Source organism: Balearica regulorum, chromosome 15 (genome assembly GCF_011004875.1).
Source record: "Balearica regulorum gibbericeps isolate bBalReg1 chromosome 15, bBalReg1.pri, whole genome shotgun sequence".
NCBI classification, from domain to species: domain Eukaryota; kingdom Metazoa; phylum Chordata; class Aves; order Gruiformes; family Gruidae; genus Balearica; species Balearica regulorum.
In genome coordinates this window covers 6,702,696-6,724,277 of record NC_046198.1, presented here as the reverse complement: position 1 = coordinate 6,724,277, position 21,582 = coordinate 6,702,696, and the positions used below count along the sequence as shown (strand labels likewise).

The 21,582-nt window shown below is 38.8% G+C and overlaps 1 protein-coding gene and 1 long non-coding RNA gene across 3 annotated transcripts in view; both read left to right on the top strand.

Annotated features, from left to right (window-relative positions):
- EMP2 (epithelial membrane protein 2) overlaps positions 1 to 21,357 on the top strand; it is a 30,743-nt gene extending 9,386 nt beyond the window's left edge. For both annotated transcript variants that reach the window (XM_075767728.1, XM_075767726.1), the window contains exons 2-5: positions 13,941 to 14,052; positions 16,360 to 16,453; positions 17,868 to 18,014; positions 18,595 to 21,357. In XM_075767728.1, coding sequence (XP_075623843.1) covers positions 13,975 to 14,052; positions 16,360 to 16,453; positions 17,868 to 18,014; positions 18,595 to 18,779 — 504 coding nt within the window. In that variant the 5' untranslated portion in view covers positions 13,941 to 13,974 and the 3' untranslated portion in view covers positions 18,780 to 21,357. The remainder of the gene's footprint in view (positions 1 to 13,940; positions 14,053 to 16,359; positions 16,454 to 17,867; positions 18,015 to 18,594) is intronic.
- LOC142603973 (uncharacterized) lies at positions 1,330 to 6,811 on the top strand. Its single transcript, XR_012837862.1, has 2 exons — positions 1,330 to 1,489; positions 2,202 to 6,811. It is a non-coding gene; the product is annotated as an uncharacterized LOC142603973 (long non-coding RNA).
- Positions 21,358 to 21,582: the final 225 nt, after the last annotated feature.

The following is a 21,582-nucleotide window of genomic DNA, read 5'->3' as shown; positions in this document are numbered from 1 at the left end:
AAGTAAATGCCAAGCTAAGGAATGCAGCTGGGGTACAGGTACTTACCACAGCTGGTAAAATCAAAGTGGGAGTGAAAAGAAAGGTATATGGGAAACATGGTCACCAGAAGCTGATGGGAGTTTATTCAGTGTAAGATGTAAGGACTTGACCTGTGCTTAAAATACGTTGAAAGAGAGAACTCTTGATATCTTCTGCATCCCTTTGTGAACTTGTAAAATAAAGTTGGAGGATAGACTGCTAGGATACCTGGAGGAAGATTCGTCTTCCATGCTGAATAAAGATGTGTACAGATTTTATCATGTCAGCTGCATGGCTGACATGGATGTTAGCAGGTCAGCTGTCTGCCCAGCCAGGAAACCAGGAATTATTCTGCTGATAGCCATCAACAGTAACTCAAGGTGAAATGCAGTAATACCATGAAAACTCTTAGGAGTTGATCGGTTTCTTGTTAGTATGCTCATTTGGGAAGGAAAACAGTCTGTTAATATAATTTAAAATAAAAACAACATACTATCAGTAGACAAGACACTACTGGCGGTGTATTCTTTATTTGTGGTCTCTGGAATGACTTCTATCATAAGCACCCAAACAGTGTTGATTATGCTGTGGATCTGCCTGTGAGGAAAGACAGTGTATTCTATTTGCTTACACAGATTTAAAACCTTGTTAATAAAGGAAGTTGTTCGACAGACTGAGCAGGTCAAGACTGAAGGCTGCTGCAATGTCATTCTCTTAGACAAGGCTTCTGTCTCAGTTCTTAGATGCTGTAGTTACTGTCTCTGGCCAACATTGCTTAAAAGAAATTAACATCTCTACCTTCATCTTATACCCGCTTTCAGTTAATGCACTCTTTACCTCTTGATTTATTAGCATCTCTCACTTCACAGTTGCCTTGTATCTTTCTCTTACTTCCATTTTCACACCTTTTTTTTGTTGTCTCGTTTGTCTCAAGGTTGTTTCCTATCTTGGGTTTGATGGTCCTACAATGATTAGAACAATGTTGTACTGTAGAATCCCATATGGATATTTAGCGGAGCAAGACCTTCCTCCAGTTTTGGTACGTGTAGTAGACGTAGTCTGTCTCCTTTCATAATGCTGTTTCCCTGTCCAGTTAAAACTGAGATAGATGACAGCACAAGGAAATTCTTCTTTTTTTCACCTCAGTGGATTGTGTATATTTTGGTTTTCCACTTAGGCTTCATGTTCTGTTTGTGTCTTGAGCATCATGTAAGACATGATGGCACCACATAAATCAGTACAAGAATGTCTTTAATTAAAGAGATAAGTAGGTCTTTGAGGACAAGATCTTTTATATTGCTAGCTGGCAGAAGATGTACTTTCTGGGTCCTGCTGCCCTGTTCCTGTTGGAAGAAGACCCAGGAGAAAAGGCAATGTGTTATACAGGAACTAATAAGAAAAATCCATGCAATACTTCAGCGCAGCCAAATTTGAAAGTAGGAAGGAATGCACAGCTTTTATTGAAATCAGGTTGGTCTCAGAGGGAAAGCAGGGGAAACATAAGCACAGCACTAAGGAATTCCATTCATGGACCTGTTCAATGTTTGGTAGGGTTTGTTTGTTGTTTGGATGCTCAAAGCAAACCAGTGATCTTTGTGGTGGGGTCTCAGTCTTTGCTATTTTTGTTGAAACCTTTACTATTTTAGGGAGAAGATAATTTTGTAAAATATATCTCAGTATGTCAGGTGATGCCTATGACTTCATCAGGAAGATAAGCATCTTAATTTTTAGAAAATACATCTTGCTGGGTGGGATTCAAGAGAAAGCGTGATGGCCTGAATTCATCCATCAAAGGAATTATTGTTTCTTCACTGAATGGGGAAAATGTAATTATGCCTTTTTATTTTGCCTATGAAGTTTCATGGGCAGCTTTAGTGATGGTATGTGCCTGCCAGGTGAAGCCTCATAATTTGGGTGTGACCTTAAAATACAACCCTCTGGCTGTGTAGAGATGTTCACAGGAGACTGTAGGTGGGGCAGAAAGTGGACTGACTCAGACACTCCTTAGAGATGGCTATAGGATATATATTTATGGTTTACTTCACTGATTCTTAAACGCTATGCTGTGTTTGGAATCGCACAGGCCGCAAACAGCCAAGGTGGGCAGTATGAACACTCCCTCAGGTGTTTAGTGCAGGTGTTAAGTGTCCTGAAATACATCAAAATTATGGCCTTCTTCCAGGCAGAAGGCGACCTTCCAAAGCCCCCAGATGCCCCTGTTGAGATGCGTGTGCTGATAGTGATTTCTGCCATCAGTCTGCAGACTCACCTGCTCTCTGAGGCTGACAGTTCCGGATCCACGGCAGCAGCAAGCCAGCCACTTAATTCAAACACAGAAACACCAGAGTGCAGAAGAGGAGTGCAACTAGTGTGCTCAACTGTGCAATGAAATAAGTGTTAGAAATCCTTCCACCTGAAATGGTAAAGTTCACATGGCAATCTTTAAGATTTACTTGAATTGCACCAATTACAAATTAGAATGCAAAAATGATATTCTGAAGGTAGGTTGAGTATTACATCCAATCATATGCTACAGTATTGCTGTGAAACAAAATGGTAGTAGTTGTGGAAGAGTTGTTTGCTCTTCGTATTTTATAGCCAACTGTTGTACTGTCAATAGCGATGTATTTTCACACTCTTGATAGATGATGTGTAAACTCTGAAATAACTAAAACCAAAATTTCTCAATACAGAGCTAGTCAAAGCCAAATCAAAACAAGCAGTTTGAAAATTTTACAACAGTGAATGTAACACATTTAATTGCTAGCAATTTCCATAGAGCATCTGCCAAAGTTAAAACAATATCAGCTTTCATTTCTACTAAATTAAACGCTTTGCTTTGAATCTGGAAAGACAAACCTTTTCTGCCTTTGCTTGTTGGTTAATTAGGTGGAACAACATAACTAACTTGAGCTGTTCTGTTGTATCTGGAATAATCAGCAGTATCTGGAATAAGCAGCAGTCTGTAGTCAGTAGAGCTCAGGGTCTGAGATTTGCTGTCAGAACTATGTTAATGTCTAGAGCTAATGCTGCAGGTGTGCTTTGGTTTTGCTTTCCATTGGATCAGATTGAGGACACATTTAATCTGTCACCCTGATGAAAAGCTCTGGTATTGTACTTAGTCCGTCCCTCCCTGCCCTGACGAGGTATTGAACAGGGACAACCTCGACACCCAACCGTGGCCACACAGCGATTGAGCAGGGGTGAGGCCAGGCCACACCTCAGTTCAGTTATTTGCTTCAGAAGCAGGTTCCCAGGTGACTTCTCATAGCTTGAATAGCTTATTGGTCCACCCTCATGTCATTGTCCCGGCTCCATGAAACGGCTGTCTGATTCCTCGAGCCAGAGGCAGGGCTGTGCCAGCAGGCTGCAAAGAGCTCTGCGGTTCCTCATCACTGCTCTTGAGTCTTGGGGGGCAACGGTGGCCCTTGGATCACCCTCAGAAAAGGGGAACAGGCCTTGCTCACTCTTTGTAGCTTTACTACCTACCTGAGAAATGAATCATCCCTGCAAGCTGATGGTGTGTCGTCAGTCCCATCATCACCGCTTGTGTTACTCCACTGTACGGATCAACAGTCGACTTTGCTCCCAGCATTACCTGAAGTCTTTGAAAGACAGGAGAGAATTCAGCAGAGTGCCAAAGGCACGAGGATCATGCAAAAGCATGTTGCAAAACATACAGAGACCTCAAAGAAACTGTTGGGTTAACCTTCAGAGGAGTGCAGAACTGCAGGGACCTCTTGGGTCACCGGGTCTACTCCCCTGCTAGCACACATAATCCCTTTTTGTGGAGGCAGGGGTTTTTTTCCCTTGCTGTGGTGATTGTAAGGTTGTTCCAGAACCTGACAGCTCTAAGAGTTATAATTTACATCCTAAATGTGCTTACATGTGATTTATAGCCATTTATTTTCATCTTTAGGTTAAACAGTTCTTTTTCCTTCCATGTGTTTGCCCTGACCTGCAAGCAAGTATATCCCCAGTCTGTCTTCATCTTTGAAAATGAACAAGCCAGAACAAGAAGTTCTTGTCTCATTTAGCTTAGGAAAACAAGCTTTTAGTACCTTTAGACCAGCCTGATTGTTAAGAAGGTTTTAATGTACACCACAACTTTGTATATGCTGAAGTGGTATCTGGTACACAACTTAAAGCAAACTGGCTGGACAGAAAAGATGCATTGAATGCCTGAAATGATGTGTGCTTTCTTTCAATTTCTACATGTACAATTAAGCTCTACTCATACATACTTCGAGTTACAAATGTTTTGTAACGTGTTTTGCAGATGCCACTGTGAAAGCTGAGAGAATACATTCATGTTTTGTAAGAAACCAGAAACTACAGTATACAAGTAATTCCTTCTTTTAAATTACTGCTGAATCTTCTCAAGCAATATGTGCCCTTTGAGAACTAATCTCTTGAGCAGATTGCTTCCATGGAGTATCTTTCATTAATGACCAGTTTTTGTTAGCATTTTTCCAAAGGCATGTGACTTGGCATAAACTGAAGGTAGACGAGCAGACGATGGAGGGCACAATGATGGGAATTAGAGCTGAATTGTAACCATTTCAGGTGTTATTTAGTTATTCCACCACTGTGGGTTGTATTGGGATTTAGAAGCAGACATAGAACACATTAAATCTGAGATTATCATTATCTAGGGTAAAAGTGAAGTTACAAGAAAAAGTGCTTTAGGGAAAAAGAAGCATATATATATATATAAAAGATTGACTTCTGAGGAAGATGCTGGTTTGTGCTGCTAGAGGAGGACAAACATTGCCTTTCTGCTGAATACACAAAAACCTCTAAAGAGCAGTTTTGAAAAGATGAAGGCTTAAAGACTATTATTCAAATATGCCTGTAGTCAGTAGTCTGTCAGTGTAGGTACCTGGCTTCTGTACCTGCTGAATTGTCTTCTCAGCATACAGTGGCTGTTACACTTCTCTTCCAGGTTTTGCTGGAGTATTTGAATACATCTATCTTGAATCTTTTAAGCTTGAGGGTATTTTTTAGGATTTTCAGGTAAGTCACAAGGCTCATTTTCCCTGTAAGTACCACTTCCCCACCCTGTGACAGGGCATTGTGTTGGTGTTTTCCCATAGGTCCTGCCTGTTTTCTTTTGCTCAGCCTGCCCACAAAGCCTTCATGGCAGAGTGACTTCCCTCTGCAATGCACACAGTAGGGCAAGTCTAAACCCAGTCTGAACTTGTTTGCAAATAAATGACCGACAGGGTTACAGAAGTGGCAGCAATGCTGGCATCCCTAGGTCAAAATTTTATTAAAAGCATTCCTAAGAAATTAGAAACATTAGTTTCTTTGGGTCTCAGTTCTCAAAGCTAGCACTTTGCATTTTTGCTGCAATTTTTGTTCTTGTTTTTGTTTGGAAATGCATGGGATAGCAGAGTTATAATTTCACAAACTTTGGAGTTCTGGCTTAATAGCACAGATCTAGTGAGGAGGACAGGGTGAGAAGGAATGGAGGAAGTCCAGGGAAGATCTACCAGGCCTAACTGTAAGCACGGTCTGTTCTACTTTTGGTAAGTAGGTAGGGTTTCTGAAGAGGAGCTAAGATTTAGGATTTATGAAATAGATTCAGAAAGAGCTGAAAGGGGGCTTCAGTATCCCCTAACACATAGGTGATAGGTAGGCCAAGAACATGAGCTTATTCACTCTAAGTTTGCCATTGTTTAGGCAGTCCCGCACAGTACCAATAGGATGGACAAACACCCAACTACCATAATAACAAAAGGCTTTATTAAGCTATAGATGCACGTTTCTATTAATCTTGGTGCACACAAAAAGCAGACCTCAGGGCTTTGGTTGCAAGGCAAGATTTTCTGAAGGAAGCTGGATAAAATCTAGGTCATTCCATGTCTTGCCAGTTTGTCTTCAAGCCCCTGTATTTTGCCATCAAAATACAACGAGCTGACTGCTTTAATTGGGCTGGAGTTTGCTGGATCTTAACACAGCCTGCTGTCCAGGGCATCAGCAAATCTAGATCTGGCAGAATGACCCTACTTTTATTTTCTACCATTGAGTTAAAAAAGCTGTAATTCAAATAGAGCTCTACAAAATACTGTGAATTAATTTTTGCTGTATTGAATTTTTTTTGCCTACATACGGTGATTGTATACAGGGAACATTGTTTCATTTCCTTCTGATTTCCTTGCTTTGTGATGAAGGACTTTGAAGAGTAGCTGGAAGTGTGAGAAGCTCTCTTCCTTCTACATAAAATAGGTAGCACAAAGAGCTACAGGCTTGAGTATGTCCTCTGCTTGTGAGCAAAAAGAGCCAATGGTGTCTGTGCCATCTAGGGGTGGACAGGACACTTAACACCCTTGATTCCAAGTCCAGTGTCAAGCAGGCGCCTGAAATTTTATTTCTCGAAGAGCGTACATTGTTCTTCATGCTTAGCTTTGTATCAGGAGAAAATCGGGTGGGAGCCTGCCTGCTATGTAGACTGTTATTTTTATTTTGCACTTCCCTCCTGGGTTCCCATTCAATATTGTAGAGGTCTGATCAGAATCAACCAGCACTTTGTAGAGGTTTACTGCTGGCTACAGAGATCACTGGTTGAAAGAGGACATTATTTCTGTATTGACTGTTAGCTTTGTGATACTTGAGCATGAAAACAGGTCAGAATTTGAATCTACACCTGGACATGATGAATAGGTCAGCAAGGGTCCAGTACTACAATATATTTGATTCCCTGAAAACAGAGAATATGTGAGCACAAATACAGAGACTCCACATCTGTTGGTAGACCTATATTCTTAATTACTGAATTACACTTATAAATAAGAATTTAATAAAAGAGAAAACTCATTTTGCCTGTAATTTGTAAACCTGTGAGCTCTAACAGTAGCAGCGCACTTCACGCACCAGAGAACTATCAATACATTTTTCAGGGATTACTGACAGCAAAACCTTTGCATGCAGTTTATAAGTGTACACGCAATGTTAGCTTCAAGATTAGCACTCCTGTCCTATGAAATGTTTAAAGGTTGGTTCCTTAAAGTAAGGCTCCCAAGTCATCATCTAAAATAGAACTGGATTGCTTTAGTTGTATTTTCTTTTCTGATACGCATTGGTGGCACAGGAAGAAATTAGAGAGAAAGAACGGTACAAGACTGTGCTTATCCTTTCCAGACTTCTCCTTGCATGATAGAAGGATTCTTCTGTAGCTGATATGGAGATGTGGAAAGGTTCCACATGTGCCGCAGCTGGGGTACATGCACGCCAAGACACAGCAGAGCGCAGAAACTCTGAGGATAGTGAGGAAGGGTGGCTGTGCTGACACCTGTGTCAGGCCGGCCTTCCCGCTCGGGCACGTGGCCAGGTGAACTCTGTGGCAACAAAACCCGACAGACGGGTGATCCAGTGATCCAACGGAAATTACTCAAGTGATGGATTAATGTATGGATACCACAGACTGTGAATGGGGTCAGAGCAATAGTCAGCTTGGAGAACAGTGAAAGGGCAAAGTATAGAAAGAAAGTATAAGAGTTTGGATATTATATCTGCCTTGTCTTAAGGAATAACACTCAGTAAATTATATCTTGTAATGTTGGTGTTCCCAACGGTTAAATTAACTCTTGCAGAAGGAATAATGAAATTGGAGTAAGTTGTTTCAACTGGTATAATTACTCCTTTGATGTTAAATTTCCTGATTTTCTTGTCCTTTATGTTGTTTGATATTTAGGCATTAGAGGGTTGTTGAAATCCCAAAGCTTTTGCTACTTTGGGAGAAACTCTGCTATCTGAACTTCACTTTTTGTTCCAGTTCTGAGGATCACGCAAGAAGAACACAACCTTTCATATTTGGTAAAAGAAAGAAAACAAAGGAAAAAAAAAAAAAAGTTAACAGTATCACTCTGTTCCTTATAAACCAGGAAATTTTGTGCAAGTTTAGAGACAATGGTACAGGCAAAACATGAGCCAACTCCCGAGTTCTCTGTCATGAGACACCATGAGATGTGACACAAGAACACTGAGCAAAACGAAGTGTTTATCATGTAAATCCAACATCTTATGATGCGTCACAAGATGACAGACTTCTCATGCCACCAATATACAAGCTTTTTCTTCTAACTTCACATATACAGACTTAATTATAGCACTGAAGGGCAGAAGAATTGATAATTAAGAAGGCTTGCTTTGATTCAGTTTTACACCAGTGACCTCAAGAAAGTTCAGCTGAATCGAATGCTTATTGATGGCCCAAAGACCTGCTGTTCTAGTTGCAATGAAAAATCTCAGTGCAGAAAGGTGCAGGTACAGTAACTTGTTCAACAGGATCCTCTACCCCTTCTTTTGGGCGTGTCTTTTCAGCACACTAAATGTGGGTGACGAGCAGCGTGCATGCCTCCAGCCTTGGTCTGTACCGAGCAGGAGCTGTTCTGCAGTGGTTTCGCTGTGTTTCTAGGAGTATAGACCAGGATTGTCTGTGTCAAGATTTTCTTCATACATTGACTTAGGTGAAGATGATACAGAAAACTGACTTGATCTTGGGAAGTGAGGGCAGCAGAAAATGTTGTAGGATAAGCTTTAGCCTTCTCAATGCAAATGATCACAGGATAAACATACTGTACTATGTACATGTTTCTCTGGTTGCAAGAATCAAGTATGCACAAGCATGAGAAATGGCCTGGCAGCAGAATGTAACCGCATGGGAAGAAATGAAAGCATGGGTTGTGGAGATGACATCTGAACTGGAAAGTAGTGATAAACCTTCTGCTGAGAACTGTCAAATACAGAATTTTCCTTTTCGCTTGCTTGCTGTACTAAACAGTAGAGAAAATTCAAATAGGCACATTTCTCTGTACTGCTGGACATTAAAGATAAACTTTATCTTAAAGATAAACCAAGGCTTTTTTTTGTGGGAAGGTGTGGAGTTTGACATAGGGAGGCAATCCAGTTTTGTAACGTTTGCTTACTACAATACAGAAATGTTGGGAACCCTGGACTGGATAATTTTTTTTTTAAATTTTTTTTTACTGTGCAGTTCTGTGATTGTTGTACTGTTTTATCTTATGAAAAGGTACTTGCCTCTGCATGTCTAGAAGATTATAGCAGAGGCCCTTCTTAGCCACCTCTTGTAACGAAAGTGCAAATTACTGCTTCCAACAGTCTGTATTGCTGAAAAGATTAAAGACAAGTGTGACTGCTGCATTTATCCTCCCTGTGCAAAATAAGGTAGCGCTGGAGTATTACCCAGAAACAGTTCTGCAGCAATTGAAAAAATCTTTGTTGTTAATATAACTGGCCTTCTGTTTTCAATGTGTTTTGTGTAAGTGTCCTGCAACTTAACAGCATTTGTGGGAAACCTTATTACCACAGCAAATCTGGATGTGTTCAGTAGGATCCTCATAACTTACTCTTTCTGGATTCAGTGGCAGTCTGCACTTCTAACTGAGCTGTACATTTCTGCCTTGCTTTGTAAAGTGCTATTAAACGGTGAGGCTTGCAATTGCAGAATTCATTTTAGCATCCAATGTCATTCTTATTATAACCCCAAAATCTGTTTTTAATGTCACATGTGATGAGCTAAGTCAAATTTTATGCTCTCTTTTGTCAGAGCTTTGCTGGACATTAGTACAGGGAGGTTCCTGAAGTAGCTACGGATTGACAGGAGAGCAGAGCTGGAAGGGGCCTCTGGAGGTCTCTAGTGCAGACTCCTGCTCCAAGCAGGGAGTTAGTTCAGGATGCTCTGGGCCTTGCTTCAGTCAAGTTATGAAGGTATCCAAGAATGGAGATCCCACAATGTCTTGGGCCCTGTCCAAGTGTTTAATCACGTTCACTGAATATAATTAATACATTTTTCACAATTGGAATATTCCTTGTTGTAACTTGTGACTGTTGCCTCTAGTCTTTTCATCATGTACTTCTAAGAAGAGTGGCTCCATCATCTCTATTAAAAGATAACTATAATGTGTCCAAAAAGCTTGTGTGTGTGTGTGTGTGTGTAAAATCTATTAAAAGAATTCAAACTACTTTCGGGAATGATGAACAATATCTGTTGCATCATCCCAGTCTTCATCCATGCCTAAAGGCAGTGTTTTTAAAAATTCTAAACACCTTGACTTGAGAGCATAGTGCATAGTACTTCAAATGATGGAAAGTAAAAAATGGCTCTGCCCAGGAAGCTTTTTTTGATCAATACAAATATTCTTACCTACAATCAAGAGACTAAATCAGAAGAGTTGAGCAATGGTTCATTTAAGAGCAAGACTTGCGTAAGAGCATGAAACCTTTTCATAGCAGCATGTCTTAGCACTGATAATAGGGCAGTGTTTCTAAAGCTGCGAAACAGCAACGGAAAAAAATACAACAGAGTCCCCTATCGCATCACATCACACATCGATGCCAAAGTTTTACTTCAAAAGTCTGATCATTTCTTAATATAGTTGTTTGCAGATTTCTGTTCAGTGCAATAGTACAAAGTACTAGAGTCCCAAATTTAGGTGATTTAAAAATAAATCACAAATGTATTTTCTGTTCTTACTAACAACCTCTTTTAAGCAATATTTTCTTGTGGCTGCATAAGTTAAATGTAAGAGATTACAGGATTTTCATGTAATGCAAATTGCTGGTGGTTCTGTTGAGCAGAATTAGTTCAGGCAGGTTAAACAGTAGTGCTAGCTTATTTGTTCTTGCAGGTACCCTCCATTTTGAAAGATCCAGGCAAAAGCCACTGCCAGGTGGCATGCTGTTGCTTTGGCACACTTCCGCAGGGGTTTCAGCTGCTGCTAAAAGAGCCAGGAAGAATTGTGAACCTGAAGAGAACCCTTGAGAAACAGTTAACGGTGAATAAGAAACAAAGAGGACTACAGCTAGTATGCAGAATAGGATGTTACCAAAGTGTTTGGTTAGTAATAAATTATTAAAGTAAGAATTCTGAATGTTAATGCAAATGGTCTTCTCAGAAGTTCTCCATGGGAAAACATAACTATGTCCTTCCCTTGCTCATAGAGAGAGGAAGGGAGCTGTCTGCTGCTAGGAGAGGTACCCAGGCAGGCTGTCCTCAGAGGATCAGGGAAGGAAGAGCTTCTTGTTGAGGGAGTGGAAGAATCTTGAGTCTCCAAAATAAACTTTTAAATTCCAGCATTGTCTGGAGTGGAGCAGGACTGATTGCTAATAGTCCCCCCGATGAAGTCCAGAATTTCCACCTTGAGAGGGATGCAGATGCTGTAGGAGCTTCTGTGTCATTGCTGGCTGCATCTTAGAAGAAGGGAGCTGCTCTTTGCTTCCTGCACGCAGGTTACTTAGAGTTTAGCTGGAAGACCCTCCTCCCCTCATAACTCCTTGCACAGGCTGTGATGAACCAGAGACACTCCTTTGTGGTCTCTGTGGGAAGAGAAAGTTTCTAGGAGTGATTGAAGTCCACAGATCTTTCTGTGCACTTCTGGGATTCCTGTTCAGACATGACAGATGGGCTAACAAGTTGTTGTCTTTTCCTGGTATTAATTACTTGGAATTGGTCTGTCTCCTTCCTTTCCCTGAGTGTATTTAATTCCCGTGTCTGTGTATAGTTGTTGTAGCACTGTGTGCACAGAAGTTGTAGCAGCTCACGAAAGGAGCCATTGCCAGCAAATCAGAAGTATCTAAAAATGGCTGTTACAAAGGTGCTTCAGAACAGAAGCATCAAACTATTCTTACTGTCCTTTATTTTTTTGGTAAAGACAAAACAAAAAGCTCTTTCATTCAATCTTGGCTTTATTTGTGTAAAACATAAAATATCTTCTCATCACCCATACATGTTTATCCATGCTTTTTGAAACACTTCTGTTTATGGCTGAGAGCAGTAAACCAGAAACATTCACTTGATTGAAGATTAAGGGGATCTTTCTGTGCTGGCAAGTCTTGATTTTGCAAGATTGGTTTTAATTAGGTTACATTTTTCTGTCTCTCTTACTTTATGATGCTTCATGTAATAAGATGAAATTGTATTGTTATTCTTAGAATAATACCGAGTACAATTTGATTCTCTCTCCTTATATGGCAGATGACTGTTGCATTATTGTCTGCTTAGATACCATCTGTGCAACAAATGAAACTCAGAAAAAAACCTAACCACAAGACAAGAGGGTGCTGTATGAAAACTGGTACATCTGACAATGAAAATATTTTGATGTGGCATTATCCAAAACCACAAAATATCTTATTTTCCGTCTTCCTTCCGTTCACTGAAGAAAGGCTCGATAGAGAGCCATGAATGACATTTCTAGAAGCAGAACTAGATTCAGAGGATCTTGAGTCATACAGCCGAATCGGCTCTTTGGAGGAAGTTACCGCTTCTGTTCTTTGTTGTGGCCGAGAAGGCAAAGTTTAAACAGTGAGAAAACGGGAGGGAATAAAAACTTGAGTTGTTGCTTTCCTTATTTTAGGATCTGACTTAGCTTTCCCGTACAGTCATTCCAATTAGATACAGATATAAGGTTCTCCGATAAATGTTTATTTTCTCAAGAGCACTTTAGTACTGTTTGGCTTTGTGCTTCTTGTAAGGCTGTACTGCAGTGAAATGCTATGCTGTGCTGTAGATAAAAAGGATTAGTCTGGAACTTCTAGTCTCTATTCAGTGTGTTTATATGCTGTCTGTTATCTTTTTGGTAAAGTTTTGCAGAGTAGTTGTATTTTGGCCTGATGAGAATGCCAGTGGAGCTGCTTTAAAAATGTTGTCAAAGTAGTCCTTTTATTTGGTTAAATTCTATTCTCCGTGTGGTTGGTGATTCTAGTAAATGGCAGTAGGGGAAAAAGGGTTAGACATGAAAAAAACCATGGAAGTCTTAAAAAAATATCATAACTGCCTTTTCTTCTGGATGTTTTATGTGTTATGTGAATGGGATCATTTGACATAAGAGAATGTGTCCAAAGCAAAGGAAGTGGAGAATGAAAATATCCGCAAGACTGGAGATTCCTTATAGAATATAACATATATTAATTGGCAAGCATTTTTACACAACAAGAAGAAAATGATAATAGATATACCAAGCAATTGTACATTTCTATGTTTTAGTAACAGTAGTTTTCCCTAACCTATTTGCTATGTGCCCACAGGTTTCCTGGGGATTCCAGTTCAATTAAAGTTTATGATTCCTTTGTACATGAGGTTGGTTTTTTTTTTTCCATTTGAGATGTGAAATAAATGGGTTAGATAAGGTATGAAGATAATAGGTAGACTAGAGAGACCATTAAGTGACCGAACACAAATAACTAATTGGATTATTACATGTCTAATGGGTTTATTCAACCCAATAGATTGGAGAAAATGGTAGCCTTAAGTCATTAATCAATGGATAGCACTTGCAACTATATGAACAAAGGACAACCTATATGACACCTAAAGTACAACATAGCTGTTACTAAATCTAGGAGGTAGTTCTTGATGCACTTAATTTTGTTCTACAAGCATCCTTTTAAAATCTGTGTTCCTTCCTACTTTGAAAGCATGGTTGAAACAAGTCATTACCCTAGCCAGTGGAAATTCTAGCATCACATGCAAATAAGGCTGTAATTTGAAAAGTACTTCTCTAAAAGTCATCCTTGCTGGAGAAGCACACAGAAAGAAACTTCTGTGTGTTTACTCACTGCAGCCATCCCACTGGCAGGTTGCAAAATGCACCTCTTGGCTTCGTTTCAAGTTGTGATTCATTTTAACGCCAGTGATGCTAGTTACGTATCACATGTAACAAACAGAAAGCTGTTATGCCGATGTAAAGTCTGATTAAGTGAAGTCTTTTATCTTTGGAGTAAGAATGTGTGCTGTGGACTCAAACTGCATACGATGTTCCTGACTCTAAGAGCGCCTCACTCTGAGACCCGCTCACGCTGACCGTGACTACTCATAGCCACAGTGAAATAGTGTAATGATAGTGTGATCAGTTGACAGCTTTTAAAGACTGCTTATATATGTTCTTATTTTTAACAGATTTATCTCAGACTAAAGCCTCCACAGATCAAGGATGTTGATTCTTCTGGCTTTCATTATTGTGTTTCACATAACCTCAGCAGCACTGCTGTTCATCTCAACTATTGACAATGTAAGTGTCGTTTTTTCTCTTTTTCTCTCAAACACACAGGTGTTTCTTTGCTTCATAAAAATTAAATTATTCTTCTCTAGTTCTCTTCAACTTATTAAAAGCACGTAATTTTGTAAGGCACACTGGTCTGCTTATACCTTTTTGTAACAAAAATGCCTTGAATATGCCTGTTGCTGGTATCCTTGGATAAGACTATACAAGTAGATGCCACACATTTGTATGGCATCATATTATAAGGCCGTGTTGTGCAGCTCATCTTCTCCCCTGTGCAATACTTGGCCAGGGAGTATATTTACAGATATTACCACGCTAGCAGCGTGGAGCTATGGGACTTGGTTCAGCTAGATATGAGGGAAAGGGGAGGAAAAAAATTTATCGCCCTTTTGTGTCAAGTACATCAAGTCAGAGAGCTCATGATTAATGTATGGGGACAATTTCAGTCAAGGTGTGCTTTGCCTCAGAAGTGGTTGTCCAAGATGCCCAATTAAATCATGAAAGACGCCATGAATTTATCTGTTGCCATTCAGTTAAGCAGTTTCAGCACAAAGTTTTAGACCAATTTATGTTGCATTCTTTTCAAATTTCCTTTTTATTGTTGTGACCAGAATTACCTTCTGGAATTTACATCTAGCTCTTAATTGAATTTCCCTCTTTCCATAATAGCCTGCTATCCTGGTTGGTACTCTTAACTGTGCACTGGAGTCTTTCTTTCTCTACGAGGTTCAGTGTACGTACAGACTGTTAGGATTAAAAAAATTATCTACTGAAAATACTTTACTGTACTCAGTGAAGCTGGTTTGAATCCCAGTCTTTTCCAAGACCATGCTCCAAGTGAAACAATGTGTTACCCACAACTTTTTATTGCAAAATTGTACAAACTCAGATGTTATCTTTCATTCAGCTGGTTGATTTGTTCCATTGAAGTAGGTCACTAAATTGAGTACTAAAGCAGGTTGTCTTACCCTGCTCCTTTGAATATTTAGAAAGCTAGGACAGTGGACAAAGTAACGTATCCTTAGTTCAGATCCGCTACATACAAATCAAATGACAGAAATAAACCCCTATGCACTCTGCTTTGTGTCATTAGCTACTTTTAAACAATTCCGAACTTAAACTGTGTAACCACTTTCTATCGGACTTTACATTCTTCAGAGGCTTTTTATAGTCATGAAAATAACTGTTGAAAGGATTATATAGTGCTCAGAGCTGAAAAATAATATATTGAACTTGGACTGCAAAATCCAAATTAATGGCATCCTGAGAAAGTAATGCTTTTTCTTAAAACGCAGTGTTACACATATGCCTACTATCATAATATATTATAGTTTTTACTGCAGTATTGTTTGCAAAGCTGCACAGTAAGCTGTGAGGTTTCTGGAATGTCTGTTTAAGCAGCAGATGCTACCAGGAGTCATATTTAAAAGTCACATTTTTCCGACTGTAGTCAGAACAAAGGCCTGGGTAGCTATCAGAATGGGAATGGGTTTCCTGAGGAAATGCCACTTGTAGCATTTCCCAGGCTACTGTAAAAATCTGTTCAGTCACTGTAGTACTATTTTATGTTAAAAGTTAAAATATTAAAATAGAAATACCACAAGAGGATCTTAATTTGTCACTAGCCACTTCCAGTCAGATGCCATAGTGTACATACTGCATTTATGCAGTGACAGCACAGCTATATTAAGTTGAGATAAATTCAATTCAGAGTCAGGAACCAGAAAACTTCTAAACAGCTTCTGTTTCGTAGACGTATACCCTGCTATTTCCTGCGAATTAAAAAATCCTGTGCCTTTAAAGAGTTGTGCATCCTAAATAGTGTCTGGATGAACAAAGCAGATCATGTCTAGGTATCTTAAGGAGTGAGCAACCACTGACTATCCAAAATTTCTGCCTGAACAGTGGAAAATCCCTTGTGCTTTGGGATGTTTGAGATTGCCATCTGTTCCCTTTGCTACTTTACACAGGTCTAAAATGAAAATGGCATGTGAATAATGATATACCCTTTATTCCAAAATGCCATCAGATATCAAATTTAGCTTGAATTGTTAATTAGTTTACAGTTAATTATTATTAATGGTTAATTAGTTACATTTAGAATGGTTAACAGCGCTAGGTTGACGGTTGGACTTGATGATCTTAAAGGTCTTTTCCAACCAAAATGATTCTATGATTCTCTGATTATCAAAACTGAACAGAAATTTGTTCCAGCTGATGTATCTCATCAGGAGACACTTGGAGAAGTAAGGAATTTTGTGGTTTTGGTGTTGGTTTTTTTTCCTGTAAGAGCCCTTTATATTTATTTTGCAGGCCTGGTGGGTAGGAGATAATTTTTCTACAGATGTCTGGAGAATGTGTGCCACAAATACTACCACCTGTATGGCTATCACTGATCAATTCGGAGGTGAGTGTCTCTCCATGCCTATGTCTCAGTTCCTTTAGCAAGAGATCTGGTGAAATTGCTACAAAATTTGCAGGTGCAATAATATATTAGTTCAAAAAGCTGCTTGAACTACTCAAGTCTTCTAAAAACTTTAATACTGGCTTTTCATTTTGGAAAAGCAAACTGTTCCAGCAGTTTCTGTATGAGGAAAACAGAGGGAACTGTCAGGTACACTTGAAAGCCCAGTGCAAGAGTAAACACATACAACTAACTGTGAGTGCCAAAGAGTTCTTAAAAAATTAGATCAGGTAAAAACAGTGAAGTCATCTGAAAGTGATGGCTGAGGTGATAGAGTTTGCCTCAGAATTGAACTTTAACTTCCAAAGAAGAACCTAAAAATACTGGCTGCATACAGGGATGGGGGAAAAAGTGGAAAAAAGTCAGAACACAAGCTGCAGTTTTAACAAAGAGGACTTAATGTACAGCACAGCCTAACATCCTGCTTTACAAAAATTGAAAAAAATCTCAAAAGTTACATTTACTTTATTTCTATACTTTCAATCTTTGTGTGTTTTAAAGAGGTAAGTGATTTGAAGAGCCATGTACCCATAAAGTAACTTTGCTTTCCAAGCAACAAATTGGTTTAGAGCCTATCTATGCTGTAGTGAGATGATCCATTATGCGCAGGCATATCAAAGCTAACACAAATTTAATGAATTTGCATTTGATGCTTGTGTTACTATGCACTCATTGAAATTAGGTACCCGAACTAGCTAGATTACGAGTAGCTGAGGTATGTCTGCTGTTCACAGACCTACTAACTGCAGTGTAGCTATGCTAGAAGAGAGGTGCTATGAGGATCTTTCTTACCTAAGTAGCTTAACTTGGCCATATCATTGCAGGAAAGTTACACACAGCAGCTACATGTAGCTGCAAATTTATTAGTTACTTTAGCTCCTAGTTACAGGGAAGTTACAGGGAAGTAATTGACAGGATGGAAAACCTGAATCAAAGGAATCTTCTGTGCCCAGTGTGGATATCCTGTCTGGTTACATCGTATGGGCTAGAGCTGTCTCCGGCTCTGGTGAGAAGCTCGGGTCTGCATTTGTAAGCCATTTGGGACACCTGGCACTTTCACTGCGCTTTTAGGACATAGATGGTAGCAAAGGATGTGCTGTGGGAGAAATAGTCTGTTCAGTATTTCTGTTCAGTTTTATGAAAAGCTTTTAAAAGTCCTTAAACGACTGGCTGTATTAATATCAAGGAAGCAGAGAAGAACCACCCTAGGCAATGTATGCACAACTGGTTTGCTGTATCTGCTGAACTCCTCCTTACAAAACATAGCTCTGCTCCTCTACTCGTTGCAGGAGCAGGCAAAGAAACTGTATTTTTAATCAAGGCTGCTTTTTTTTTTTTTTTTTTTTTTTTTTTTTAGAGTATCAATCAATTCAGGCTGTTCAGGCCACCATGATCCTATCTACTATTTTCTGTTGTGTGGCATTTCTGGTTTTCATTCTTCAACTCTTCCGTCTAAAGCAAGGAGAAAGATTTGTGTTAACCTCTATTATCCAGCTCCTGTCATGTGAGTGATTTTTCAATACTTGTGACTTTAATGATGTTTACATGAAAGTAGGAAAGGCAGTGGGAAAAAAGTTTCAAAAAGAATGAGCTGCATGAGAAATTTGTAGGGCTCTTGAGGTCACAGCTTATCCTTCATATTTGTTTAAACAGTGAACTGCTCCATTCTGTACTATTTAGGCAGTTAAAACATGGATGACATCACTGCTCAGAATAAAGTAATTTATATTTTGAAGGGAGACTGTGAGATTCTGAACTGCTTGAACAGTATTCAATAACTCTGTGTTACAGGCAGGTACTTCCTTAATTTTTTGTTAGTCTTTAAAACTATCCAGATGTTTAGAATTATTTTGTGTTCATTGCAAATGACATAAATACACAACAACACTTCAAATTTAATCCATGCCAAAGAAACTGAAAACGTGTCCTGAAATACTCCCAGTTTAGTTTGAGGGTGGAAAATGAGTGTCTGCAAAAAAAGGACATTGGTGGAAGCAGCTGACAGAAGAGAGACAGCGAATAGTTGTTGTGCATGTTGATGATATTTTAAGATGCTAAACTTTACTATTTTCTTCCTCCTCCAGGTCTGTGTGTTATGATTGCAGCTTCCATTTATACAGATAAGCATGAAGAACTACACAAGAGCAATGCATATAGCATTGAAGTTTCTGAAGGCCACTATGGCTATTCCTTCGTCTTAGCCTGGATTGCATTTGCCTTTACTCTGATCAGTGGTGTTATGTACCTAATATTAAGGAAGCGTAAATAAGTGTCAGCAGCTAGTTATTTCTGTCACTACAGTACAAAACCAAATTCCAGTAACCATTTTGTATATAATCATTTACATGGTTTTGTAGTAAAGGTATTGTTTCTCTAAAAATGTACTGTGTTCTTGATATGAAACAGAATTTAAAAAAAAGGCAGGTTTAATGGAATGTCTGGCACCTACAGGTCAGGGGTCTGAGCAGGACAGAGCCAAGTTGTTTCTTTTATGTATTTCATCATCATAAATGGTTTTCCCTTTACTAGACATTAACAGTTTGTTCCTGGCCTCTAGTAGATTACAAATAAAGCCCCTGCAAATTAATTTGTAAGCAATATGCCAACTGTATTTCCTGGACCAGATGTTTCCCTTTGGGATGGGATAAATATAGGGGGAGTAAAAAATGAGGCCCAGATCACAGTGAAAAAGCAAACAATTCTAAAAGCCCAAAGCTGCACTCAGGGTGTCTGTTCTGGCAGAGGACCGGTGTTCTGCTATTTATAATGTGCAGTAAGTGTCATCAAGCTTTTATTAAAACCACTTGCTTTGCAAAAGTAACAACTCCTTTTTGTATTCCAGCAAATGATTGTCTTGATTCTCTTTCACATGTGATTTAAGCATACAGAGCCTTTGGCGGGAGAATTTACCAGCAAATTCACTGCACAGTTTGTGACCAGAATAGTCTGAGCAGTAAGAAATACCCCATTCAGGTCCTATATCCCTTTATTTTTGCATTGTGCATAGTCTTTCTGGAGGGAAGAAGAGGGGAGAAAAAAAAGCATTACCTTGCCTACATTTGCAAACTTTTAAGCAAATTAGTGATCAAACTATGCCAAATTTAGGTTTTTACAGCTAAACTCAACATGTTTATTACACCGGGCTTTTAATATATGGTGACTTCATGGCTAATACATCATTTACAAAAGCCTTCCCTGAGTCTGCCCATTAGGAAATCGGCCTTTAAAAAATTAATTCTAAATTCCTTTGTGGATTTTACTTGAACTAAACACTCCTACTAGATAAATCAGAGTGCAATTACTATACTTATGAATTCCAGGATAGTTTTTCAAGATAAAATGACTTGGTGATTTTTATTTTTCAATAATTTTGTGAGATAAATCTGTACTCTAAGACCAGGCTTAACTGCTCATCAGTGTAATACTGGCTTTGGCTGATGGTGATTTTGGAGTTGGGAAATCAGTGTGGAAAATGAATGAAGTGACTTTTTCTGGTTAGTCACAGCTTTGATGCTTAAATATAGATTTGACTTTGTAAAAGCACTAACCATGTATTTATTTCAGTATATTCACTACAGCCAGCCCAATACACAGGCAATAAAAAAGTAAATAGGTTTTGAATGAGGTTTTACACTTAATGTAGAACAAATTGATTACTACAAAGTGGTGTAGCTCTACTAGAGTTGGTAGTTACTGCATTATACATCAGCTGACAGTCTGATCCGTCAGATAATTCATCCTTGATTTCTTACAAAGTAAAAGTTCAGGTGCACAACTGTATAGGAACTGTCTCCAACATGAGTAATAGGTCGTATAGTTCCATCTTCATAACCTGAACATCCTAAAATGCTTTGGCATGTACTACTTGTCTTTTGGGAGCAAAGAAAGCCCAACAAGATTGTTAAGAAATTAGACCAGGAAGCAGGACAACACATGAAAAGTAATAATAACAGAAAAAACCCCAAATTGGTCTGAGCAAAATGTATTCTCACCAGTCTAGCATGATGCTAGTATTTTGTCAGGTTTTTTTCTTAGTGGGAATGCTCTGAATTTCAAGAATTATTACCCTACTTTTTAAAAAAAGTGTTCCTACAGTTTGCTGAATACATTTCAGATTAAAGCCTGAATTTTGCTATGCAGCAGAATTTGCCTTAAATAAGCAGATGCACATTTCAGGTTGAAAGTAGATAGAATATTAGCTAGGTATTTCACTAGTTTTATTCAAACAGGAAACAGTATGGAAAATTCTTAAGCAAATATGGATTAAAACTATCTTATACCTAGAAGACAGTCCTGTAAAATTGTAAGTTAAGCTGTTATGCCACTGACTTGAAGAGATGTTTCTTCAGTTTCTTGCCTTGATAATGCTCGGGTCATTTATAGAGAAAATATTAAAATAAAGATGTCTATATACATGAAGACATAGCTTAATTCCACAGTAAAAGATCTGTCCCTTTAATTGAACGTGAAAAGCGTGCACACCACAGCATACAAACAGCAGCATACACATGATGCTACTTAGAACAGATGGGGATGTTCTGCACACCAAGAAAACAAATGCCAAACCAGTTTGAACTATTTTTAACAGGACAAACATATTTTAGGATATTCTTTCTATCTGATATGCCTTTAAAATATACCATTTTCTATGCTCTATATGTTCTGAAACTGTACATGAAAATAAAGTTAAAACAAATTCTTGTACTGTAATAGCAAGCTTGATACATTTAGCAATCTGACCTTGTCTTTAAGCTTGGGATATATTTACACAATATTGGATGAGAAGTAGTTGAGTATTTGTGTGAATAGGTAAAATTAAATTCTTCCTGCCTGTACTAGAACCACAAGCTGGTTATTTTTGTCCTTTGTTGAAGACCTTCCAGGCTAAGCAGAGAAAGTATTCGTTTATTGAACATTTAAGTGTATGGTGGTAAAAGAATAGCTACTCTGTAACGCAAGATCTGCAGATGCTCTGATAAGTAGTTTACTTGTAAGGGGTTTTTTTCATCATTTGCAGAAACAGCTGTGTATTTAGGATGAGGTTGAGTGCCTTGACCGTGTGAGAAAATAAT